General features: G+C 39.1%; 1 protein-coding gene across 2 annotated transcripts in view; it reads left to right on the top strand.

The window, feature by feature from the left end:
• The first annotated feature begins 1,980 nt into the window (after positions 1 to 1,980).
• Positions 1,981 to 11,860, top strand: part of LOC111871211 (ankyrin repeat and LEM domain-containing protein 2) — a 21,545-nt gene continuing 11,665 nt past the window's right edge. Inside the window, exons 1-5 of one of the 2 annotated variants that reach the window (XM_023864137.2) lie at positions 1,981 to 2,683; positions 2,839 to 3,176; positions 6,102 to 6,413; positions 8,470 to 8,622; positions 10,791 to 11,011. In XM_023864137.2, coding sequence (XP_023719905.1) covers positions 2,437 to 2,683; positions 2,839 to 3,176; positions 6,102 to 6,413; positions 8,470 to 8,622; positions 10,791 to 11,011 — 1,271 coding nt within the window. In that variant the 5' untranslated portion in view covers positions 1,981 to 2,436. Of the gene's footprint in view, positions 2,684 to 2,835; positions 3,177 to 6,101; positions 6,414 to 8,469; positions 8,623 to 10,790; positions 11,012 to 11,860 lie in introns of both variants that reach the window. The other variant, XM_023864136.2, reaches the window with a different exon arrangement.

The following is an 11,860-nucleotide window of genomic DNA, read 5'->3' as shown; positions in this document are numbered from 1 at the left end:
GCAAAATATGTTCAAGTCTTTCAGTAATGAGGGGCTTAAAATCAACTTAAGTCTACAGAGCCGTACACAGTCACACTCGAATAATACACATATAAGAACATGGATAAATTCTCTTCAAAATCTGTCAAAGAACCGAAGTTACACTTTAATGCTAATTTATGCCCTAAAGAAATGAAGGAATTACACCGGAATAAAATAATATCTTGACAACATTTTATATTGATCCGTGAAACCCTTGATTAACACAGGAAAGGAAATGTGAGCGCTGATGGATGGACATGGGGAATGCATCGTTCTTTGGCTAAACAGGATAAATGCTAACTTTAATTGTTCTTTGGTAAATATATTCCTTGTGCATGACCATCACTATTGAATTTCAGCTGTTCCAGAAGTTCTCTTTTTAGAACCTGAAGGATCCTCATTCATCACCAAATCCCACCATTACATTCTATAACAAGTGCAGGAATATTAAATTAATTCTTGCAGCTCCCAGCTCAAGTTTCAGTCCATTATGTCACTGTTGCATTTAGGTAGCGCTCGATGTGTCCTCTCTAAATTCTGTCCTTTAGAGATTCCACGAACATCGTCCTTGCTTGGTACTTTACAACCTTGTCCCTTGCGGTGGTAATGATCAAATTCTGGCAGAATTAATTCAAGCAGGATGTAAAATATTATGTTCTAAGATCCGTAAGCTAATTAATTCTATTTGGAACAAGGACAAATTTTTGATCAGTAAAAGGAGTTGATTATTGTACCAGTTCACAAGAAGGATGGTAAAACTGACTGTAGTAATTATCATGGGATATCTCTGCTATCAACTTCATACGAAATTTTGTTCAATATTCTGTTCTCAAGGTTAAGTCTGTATATAGATGAAATTACTGGGGATCATCAGGGTGGGTTTTGATGCAACAGACCAACTACAGATCAGATCTTTTTGCATTCGTAAGATACTTGAGAAATGGGAGTACAATGAGACAGTAAATCATCTATTCAGAGACTTCAAGAAAGTCCATATTGGTAAACATTTGTCTGATAATTTTCCTATTCAGAATGGTCCAAAACAAGGAGATGCTTTATCCCCACTGCTTTGCAACTTTGTATGCCATTAGGAAAGTTCAGGAAAACCAGGTGGGATGGTAATTAAATGGGGCACATCAGCTGTTGATCTATGCTGATGATGTGAATCAACTAAGGGATAATGTAGATACCATAAAGAAAAACATACACATTTTAATTGACACTAGTAAATAGGCTGGTCTAGAGGTAAACACAGAGAAAACTGAGTATATGTTGCTGTCTCATCACCAGAATGCAGGGCAAAATTATGACATAAATATAGGTAACAGATGTTTTGAAAATGTGGCACAGTTCAGATATGTGGGAATGACTATAACAAATCAAAACCTGATTCAGGAGGAAATTAAGAGGAGATTGAATTTGGGTAATGCTTGCTACCATTCAGTCCAGAAGCTTTTTTTTTCTTGTCGGCTGTCTAAAAACATAAAAATTAGAATATACAAAAGTACAATTTTGCCTGTGGTTCTGTATGGGTTTGAAGCTAAGTCTCTGACATTTAGGGAAGAACATAGACTGAAGGTGTTTGAGAACAGGATATTGAGAATATTTGGACCGAAGAGAGATAAAGTGACAGGAGGTTGGAGAAAACTGCATAATGAGAAGGGTCATAACTTGTACTCTTCTCCAATTGTAATTAGAATGATGAAGTCAAGGATGATGAGGTGGTCAGGGCACATAGGAGGAATGGGGGAGAGGAGAAATGCGTATAGGATATTGGTGCGAAAACCAGAAGGAAAGAGACCACTAGGAAGACCAAGACATGTGGGTGGACAATATTGAAATGGATCTTACAGAGATAGGATGGGATGGTATGGATTGGAATGATCTGGCTCAGGATAGGGACCAGTGGAGGGCTCTTGTGAACACGGTATTGAACCTTCGGGTTCCATAAAATGCTGGGAAATTTTTGAGTAGCTGCACAATTGGTGTCTTCTCAACAAGAGTTCAGCTCCATGAGTGACTAATGAATGAGCACCATCAGAGTAACTGTGGCCAAATGCATGAGGTTCAACATCGGGACACTCATAGATGACAGTGAAGTCGGAAGGCGTCACATGCCTTCAGCGAATCCAGTGTTCAGTTTAGACACCTACTGGCAATCGCTGTGTGTGTATGGTCGTGTAGGTCGTGTACGTGATAACAATAAATTGTAGGATGGGAATTGTGTACAAAGATGGAGGTGTTGTAGAGCTTGTAGAGTATTGTCTCGGATGGATCGCTTTTTTTATATGCTTACGTTTAATTTTAATTTAACAAATTGATTTTAAAAGTTTGATGTATCGTAGGGCGAATTTTAAACATAGGATTTTATACGTACAGGTTGAAGCAGAGCAAAAACAAACTGTAATATAGGTTATGTTGTTCAAGATGGAGTCCAGCGTGAATGACGCTTATGTCAAACAACATTTAGAATTTAGTCGTGCATGTCGATGCGATGATCGTACTTTAGGACAAGGCAGTAGTGACGAAGGTGACCAGTTACTGGCCAAGGGCCAAGATATGGGTCCATCATCAACTAAGTTGGACGTTGCTGACAGTTGTGAAGGAATATTATATTATGCTGTTTACATACCAAATGACGCCAACGTCAATGAATCCGATGGTACGTAGTGTATATTAAATATAAAATAAAATTATTTTAGTTAGTTAATACATTTCGAACTGTCAAGTTCCCATCCAACGTTAGTTATTTCCATTTGACAGAATTATATAGCTCCTGTATTTTCATCAAAATTATTCCGATTCTTGTTTCAGAAGCTCTGCATGTCTATACCGACAAATCAGAAGCAATGAAAATTGTAAAGAAGCACAAAAAAGCAATGTTTAAATTGTTTGCAATAAGAGAGGAGGCTGTGGAATTTGCAGTTCATGGATCTGAAATTTTACCTTTCACTTCTCCTGGATTATCTGAAAATTTAGAAACCAGCAATCCTGCAATAGGAGAAAAGCCAAGTCCTTTCAAAGGACCTAAAGCACAGGATTTGGTTCGCCTGAGGAAAGTGATTGAATGCGGAAATATTTGCACATTTAGAACTACTGTCTGGGATAATCCTCGATATCTTATCAGCAGCGGGGATACACCAGCCATTCTTCAGGTGTGCAGTTTGCTTTAATTTGTAATTAGTTTTGAAGCATGTGTGTTGACATTAAGTGGAATTCTTAAGATGGCAATATGCCACCTCCTTTCACTAGTTTCTTGCTTGGCTTACTCTTAAACCCTCCAAAACACTGGGCTTTCCCGGTGTTACAACCCAGAAGACTGTACTTTTCAGTCTTGGCTAAAGTTTCCAGTTTTCTCTTTTACTGGCTTATTGAATGTAGAATGTTGGGTGTTGTTTTAGGATTTTATATATTAATCATTCTCTGTAATTTTTTTCATGTAATCCCAGAAGGACAGATCATTAATTTGCAGACTGAGTAGTCCCAAGCTTGTAATTAATTTGTTATCAATCAGTAAATTACATCTGTTTTTCATTGTTTTGCTTAGCATATGTTTAATTTTGCAAATAAATGATTACATATGCATAAAGCTATATGATGACAGATTACTTATAAGTGTCTCTCACAGTATTTTGGCATTACACTTTTGACCAGCGATGCCAGTAGTTTTGCTAACAAGGTTGAAACAGTTGTAATATTTGGACATACTTTTACTTGAGTATGATTGTTTCTTGTTGTCTTCAGTAAGAGCTGTTTTCCTGTAACACCAGGTGTTAGTATGTGGTGCTGTGGTGGTGGTGGTGATGGTGGTGGTGGTGGTGGTGGTGGTGGTGGCTGAATGTGTCCACATATTGCATGTCTGTTTTATGCGTGCTTTCTGTAATCATGGCTGTTTCATACTTTGTATGTTTGAAGTACCATACTAAAGCTATGTTTTGAGAGGCTAGTGTCATGTAAGAACTGTATTCTCCTTTTTGTGTCTTGGGAAAGATAATGAAATACTCGTATACTAGAGTGCTCTTGTTATTGTATTACATTTTCTTTATATGATGTGTGCATCATAATCCAAGGAAATTTGAAGCCTGTCTAAAACATTTTCTTTATACACATTATTTTTATTCCATTGATGAATATCTTCAATTTAAGGCTATTGCAAGTCAATGACATACCAAAGAATTTATATATAGTTTAATAAATTATGTTTATTGTCACCAAGTTTTAAAACTATTAGTAACAGAACTTTTTATATTTCTGTCATCATTTTATTTTATTCTATTTTTTGGCTTATTTGTCCTTTACATATGTACCACTTGACGTGTTCCATATCCTACCTGTTGTACTGTGGATCTATGGAATGTAAAATAAATGAATGAATATTTATGTTTTACTCTGACTTGTCAGTTATGATTATCGTATGAAAATGACATATCAGGACAGTGACCAGATAGGATGGCGAGAAGTAGAGTAAAAGAGGTGGGTAGAGGATGGTAAGAAGTTGAAGAGGGCAAGAAATAGTTCTAACAGCCAGCAGTTATAGAAAATAGAATGTTAGTGTTCCAATATGTGGTGCTACTTGGTCATGCAGTTGCATGATAAAGTGGTTCAGGTCTTTGTCACTCTTTTGTAAGTTTGTTCCTTTTTCTGAAACACATTATTGAAAATGAACATTTTTCTGTGGTCTAGTAGTCAGAGTTCCTGTTAGATCCATAGGTCCGGGTTCGATGCCCAGCACTACCAGATTTTCTGAGAAGTAGTGGGTCTAGAACGGGGTCCACTCATCCTCGTGAGGATAACTGAGGAGCTATTTCAAGGAAATAGCAGATCCAGTCTAGAAAACCGAGTTTAACGGCCGTGGGGATTCATTGTGCTGACTGCGTGACACCCTCTATCCACAAAAGTTGGCGCTACCTTCACTAACAAGTGGCAGTTGCTCTGTCGGTATAGTTTGCTTGCAGACTAGAACCACGGGGTTTGTTTTTTGTTGTTTTAAATGTCTTCTCTTGAGAGATCCAGATGTGCAACAGGAAAGTGCTCACATAACCTCTTTAAAATTTGTATGGACTCTTCCAGTTTTCTTTATACTGGTTGGAACTCAGGGGCTGGGATGGCTCAGTAGAGTAGTAAGCTGTGGGCTCGTTGGTTGGGCTTTGATTCCCGGCAGGTGCGAGAGATTTTTCTCTACTTCACAGTGTCCAGACTAGCTGTGGGGTCCACCAAGCTTCCTATTGGATGGGTACTGGATGCTCTTTCCCCAAGGGTAAATTGGCCAGGGCATGAAGCTGACTGCTCGCCTCCATCTAGTGCAGAGGTTAAGAATGGTGGAGCTATACCTCCCCTGCCCTCTACATCTTCATGGCCTGGTGCTTAATTGTTTAAGCACAGAAACAGCTTTGGCTCTACACCTTTACTGTTACGAGCTCTGTTTTCTGTGGATGTAATGGGTTTCACATCTTATTCCAGCAGAAAACACTAGTACCTGAAGAACTATATTGGACTCTTATTTGTTTCTTCTTTGTTTATTTAAAAACATTTTATAATAACTTAATAATCTTATCAATTATTATTCATTTTGCTTGATGAACATGTGCTAGTGGTAGGAGTAGTGGCAGCCTTGAGGATTATTATTATTATCATCATCATCATTATCATTATTCAGTTTTCTCGAACCTGCCATTTCATCCCTCTTTAAGAAAAAATTCCGTGGCTTTATTCTCCAAGTGAACTATACCAACAGAATGACTGCTGCTTGTTGGCGAAGTTAGTGCCAACTTTAGTGGATAGAGGGTGTCTCGTGATCAGCGCAATGAATCTTCACAGCTGTTATTTTCGGTTTTCTAGACTGGAGCTGCTACTATTCCATTCAAGTAGCTCCTCTGTTATCCCCACGAGGCTGAGTGGACCCTGTTCCAGAACCACTAATTCTCAGAAAATCTGGTAGCCCTGGGAATCAAACCCAGGACCTCTGGATCTGTAGCCAGGAACTCTGACCACTAGACCACAGAGGCGGTCTATTTCATCCCTCTTTGGTTCAAATAATTACTTCACATATGATTACATATTTTACTGTTTCCCCTTTACAGGAAGGTTCCCGCTATAATGCATTGCATGTAGCTGCCAAAGCCAGTAATGCAGAAATATGCAGTCTGATTCTACAGACAGTTAGCAATGTTGCATTTATACAGCTGCTGTATGGGGATGATGATTCTGCTAGCTGTCAAGACCGAGCACATATCCTATTGGATCTGTACCTGAATACTCCTGATAAGGCCCTCAATGAGACTCCACTGCATTTTGCAGTTAAATTTGGAGCGGTCCTGGTTGTGGATGTATTGGTGTCTTATCCACAGTGTGATAAACATGCAAAAAATAAATTTGGACAAACACCAAGAGATGTAAGTAACATGTATCTTCATTTTCATAATATCTTAATTAGCAACATGTAACAGAAAGCATCCAGTAGTATTCTTTGCACTCTTCCTTTCAGAGAACATATCCACAGTGGTCTTTAGCAGTACAGCTTGTCCTGATGATTTTTGCAGCTGGACTTCAATTTATCATTTCAGCTTTCAAGAATAAGCCACGTAGAATATTCTTGTGCATTGCACATTATTGTATATGGCCTTCTGAAAGTAGAAGTTATACATTTAGCAGGACTATGTTACAAAATATCGTGTTCATGTTAATCTTTGCAAGACTTGTAGACCATAAGCTGGTCTCCATATTATTACTGTGGATTACCCTGTAGGAAACATGCAAAATCAATATTTTATTTGACATACCTGTTGAGGCACTATGCTACAAGCTGGAAGGCCGTGGATTCAAGTCCCAGTGAGGTCATTGGATTTTTTCAGTTGACCTAATTGTTCCGGCCACACTATGGCCCTGGGGTCGACTCAGCCTCTAACAGAAATGAGTACCAGGAATTAATTAAATAATTTTCCTGGGGAGTGAATCGTGGCCAGCGCGTAAGGCTGACAACCTTTACCGCCATCTTTGAACCGATTGTCTAGATAATGTGGGATCCTCAACGTCTCACAACCCTACGGGCCTTCACGGCCTGTTACAGGGATAGTTTTTTTTTATTTATTTATTTTTTATTTTGGAGAATATATATAATATAATAATAAGATTCCCAACACCTTTGTTTGCCACAGATACGGTGTGGTAGGTTTCAAAACAGTCCTACATCACAGTCTTTACACTTGTACTCTCGTCTTTATTCCCCAAGTTAAACAGATATGGCAGAACAGTCTGGAGGATTAGACTAAGCAATGATTACTGAAGTTTACAACAAACCAAATAACTTGTTTCTCCAAAATGATTGGTCTGCCCATGGGCCGACGTAGGCAATGTAAACTTCCGGCCTTCTCAGTCAGATTCCGTACAAAGTCAAGTCTGAATTGTCTGTGAGCCATTCTAACATCACACAAAGTCAGGAGGAGGAAACTCTTCAGAATTCTCAAGCAAGTGAATATATAATTTCTTTGTCCACTTCATTGTCTGGCCTTGTATTGTATAACTGTTTGCACTTCTGTCCTGTTTGTCTTCATACCCCATATGTCAGTTTTAGTCCTGTATGATTCTTGGCTTTGTACCTTTTTCATTCTTGTTCCAGAAGTTACCATTTATTGGTGGGTTTGTGCATATTTATGCATCATGTTTGTCTCTCAGACCATTGCTGTCAGTCATCTCTTGTCCTGGAATGAATATCGCCTGGTTTCAGTCATTTGTTTCATGGTGGCAGAGTCTGTGGCATGCCATTTCTGTTAGATCTCACTGTCCCGCAACAATTGATTTCCTGTTTTGTCAGATCATCCAGTAAGTTGGGTGATGAAGAGAAACCTATATATAGCTCAGGTGCATTTCGTTCCATTATTTTTCTCAGTTGTTTCATTTTTGCATGTGTTGCTGTTGTGTCTCTGGTCACACATGTCCTGACCTTTCCTAAATAGATGACCATGTCATAATTGTAATGAGACATGTCACATAATTTATAAATTTTTATTCCAAAACATTTGTGTTTCTTGGGTATGTATTGTTTGAAAATTACCCACCCCTTGAAGGATACTATAACTCTGTCCACAACCAGATGTTCAGATGGAGCATAATATTTTGGATATGTGTCATTGAGCATGTCAGAAATTTGTCTTTATTTTCCTTAGTGTGTCATAGTGAATGTGAAGAAATCTGTCACATCTCATTGTTTTTCCATAGAAAGGCGAAAAGAACTGTTGAGTAGTTGACAGCAGCCTTCCAGGTTGTCACACATACAAGGGAGAGTCAGTAAATAGGCCACAAATGGAAGTAAAACAGCTGTAATGGACATAATAGGTTTTCTGTGTGTATCACTAGGTAGCAGCACAGTGCAGCTTCATGACAGTATAGGTAACAGACATAATATTGTTCCTGTGGTACTTCTCTTACTTATGATTTTTCCATTTTTTTTAGGTTATCTGTAGTCGTGTTTCTTCTCCAGATGCAGGTTTAAGACGGGAACTCTCCAATTTATTGGCTGACAGGTTCTATGTTCCTGTACTGAGGTCAGAGGATAATTCCATCCAACCCACTGTGGGCGAACCTTTCTCTCAAGAATGCCCTCTGGTTGGTAGCAATTTGCTTGTGCACAGATACACATACATAGCCATTATACAGGGTGTTTCACGAGTTTAGGGCATAACTGCAGGAGGTGATTTCCTAGGTCTTTGTCATGAAAAAAGTACATATAAACATGTTTCCGATTTTGGACGGTTACGGAGTTAGACCGTTTTTTATTCCTGTACGTGCCCCGTGTGAACCGCGTCTGTCAGCTGGTGGGTCGCTATTTTTAGCCAGCTACAGACAGAGCGTTCTCGTTATCTTGACACTTGAGAGCTACCTGAGGCTGGTATGTCCGGGGCGGTTCACAACCGAGTGGCAGCATGTGTTGCAGCCAGCGGTGGCATTTCCAAAAATCAGCTTTAAGCACCAGTAAATTCAAATTAAAGGTAATTTCACGAAGTTAACTTTACATTCATACTTTAAATGTATCATATATTATGCTGGTTTATTATTTTATTCCGTTTATTGTCAGTAATCGTTACCTTCTATTCTGAGTTTAAAACGGTCATAACTCCGTAACCGTCCAAAATCGGACACATGTTTATATGAACTTTTTTGATCACAAAGACCTAGGAAATCACCTCCTGCAGTTATGCCCTAAAGTCGTGAAACGTCCTGTATAGGAACCTGTTTGAAAAATGTTTTACTCGAGAAATTTGTCTACACACACATGCATTAAAACATAGAAGCACAAATAAAAGTTCAGGTTGTAAAGTAGAGCCGTGGCAGTACAGGCTGTGTGAAGCATAGCATTTGCAACAGGGATATTCGAAGTTATTTCTCAGTCACAGTGTCCAGAGACGGAACGCTTGCCATTGTGCACATACTAGGGATTTTACACATCCCATATCTAGTGTTCTGTTTGTATTGAGTAATGACATGGGGTGACAACCTCTAGTCACCCCAAGCACCACTGGGTTTATTGTGCATCTGAGTTATCATTATGGCCCTTGAAAAGAGACCTGCCCACCGTGCCAAGCCCAGACCCTTTCTGATTTGATACTTTAGTAATATCTGTGCTGCTCTACCAATGCAGAGCCAGAGATCTTTAAAAATATTTTAAAAATTTGCATAATATATTTAACACTTAATAAATCTTGATATATGGTATACTTTTATATTTTATCTTTTATCTAATTTTGTATCTTCTACTTTAATTGTAACACCAACTTGAGGCAAATTTTATGTTAGTATATAATACTATGCTGGTCACGGTAGCCGAGTGGTCTAAGGCGTGCGCTTACTTCGCTCGCTCGGAAGCTGGGATTGTGGGTTCGAATCCCACTCAGGACATGGATGTTTGTGTGCGTTTTTCTGTGTTTGTGTACAGGTAGAGGCCTTGCGATGAGCTGATCACCCGCCCAAGGAGTCCTACCGACCGTGTAAGATCTAGAAAAACCGAAGTGAACGGAGAAGTTCATGGAGGTAGGCCTAGGCCCACTGGGGCTGTAGTGCCAAGGGAAAAAAAATATACAGTACTACATGTTGCACTGGTATGGATCCATATCAGTAGTTCAGTAACTATATGTATTCCTATATTTAACTGCTTCCTCTCACAACATTAGTGATGTCACTCTTTTGGCCTTAATTTTTGTATATCTTCTATCTTCTTGATACATTTCCTATCCTTTTACTTTTGGGTTGCTCACCACAGATTGTTAATGCAAAGTAGGGCCAAGCAAGCATGAAGAAGGAGATGTTCTAGGATGAGGAAAAACAGCCAGTTTCTTCCATGTCCAACGCTTCTGCAGCACATATGCCTTAATAAGCAATGAATTCCATAATGTGATGTGAAGCTGTATGTGATAGTGTTGTAGTAGCTATGGTCACAAAATATACTGGGACTTATGTGTACATAAACAGTACCACATAACATGTTCATAGATATTAAGCTGGGACAATTATGCGTCAATGATCGAGTCAAATTTGTGGTATTAATTTAGAGAAATTCAAGCATTTGTAATGAAAGCTATGTTTCTCCCAGTTGTGAAATTAATATTAAGTGCTTACTGCCATTCTATCTATACTGTCAACTCCCTTACTCAGCAAGTAAGTCAGTGAAAATTACACAATATGAATTTATTTAAGTTAAAGTTCAAATTGTACAGTCCCAAGCATTTCTTATTGACATGCTTTTACGAAATATGCTAAAATCATCCTTTGTACCATAGGCATTAAAAGCCGATCCAGTTAATCCAAGAATGGAAATCTGGGCTTATGCAGGGCCAATGAATCGTGAGAAAGCAGTAGTCTTCCGGAAAAAATGGAAAACTCCTCCACGGATGCCTTGGACTCCAACCCACAGCACCAGCAAACAGGCATATGTAGGGAGTCCCAGATGTCATGCATTTAGACTGCAAGATGTTGAGAAAGGATTGGAGAGAGCTGGCAGGTGGGAGTTAGGAAGCTTCTCATTCTTTCTGAGTGATTCATTTTGTGTTTGAAATGTTAAGTTTTCCTGATGGTGGAAATTAAGATTGTGGTCTTTTGGGTTGTGATACCATGGCACAAGTTTTTGGGTTACACCTTGAAAGTTACCCATTGGGGACTGCACTGATCTGTGTTTTCATTGATCTGCTCACTTTCCAACTTGACATCTGCTCTGAGAATGGCTGCAGCAGGTTCTTCCAAGATTACATTTCACAGTGACATAATTCAGAAAACCATTATTTCAGTTTGTGTTCTTCCCTTGTTATTGTGGTAAGAATTTTATAAACATGCTGTCTATCAAGAATAGGCTTCACCTTTGTCAGGTGTATATATCACACACATATAGCATAGGTCTACATGGTTATGGGGAATGCCTTTTCTACATGGGGAGTGGTCAGTCTGATAAAAGTGATTGTGGAATGAAGAACCTCTCATGAGGGTTTTCATATGTCTCGGAGAGCAGAGCCATACATATATGTAAACCTTGCAGCTGTGTACTGAGCTCATAGCTCATATTGAAACATATATATATATATGAAACTGAACATACGAGGGGGGACACAAAAATAACCGGAACCGACCTGTTGCGCACGCATGCTTTGTAGTTATGAGTTGTGCTGCTAGGTGGTGTTAGCTGGGGGTCTCCCACGACTGTTAGTGAGCTGGCATCAATCTGAGTTAAGTGATTTGTCTGTGGTGCTCTGTTGTGTGCGTTCCTGTTTCAACCCTTTGGCGATTAGTGAGATGGCCGACCAGAAGGAACAAAGAGTGTGCGTGAAATTTTGCTTCTTGAAGAGTGAAGTGCAGAACA

Source organism: Cryptotermes secundus, unplaced genomic scaffold (assembly GCF_002891405.2).
Source record: "Cryptotermes secundus unplaced genomic scaffold, Csec_1.0 scaffold573, whole genome shotgun sequence".
Lineage (NCBI taxonomy): Eukaryota > Metazoa > Arthropoda > Insecta > Blattodea > Kalotermitidae > Cryptotermes > Cryptotermes secundus.
Note: the sequence above shows the minus strand (reverse complement) of the source record. Positions and strands in the feature narration are given on the sequence as shown.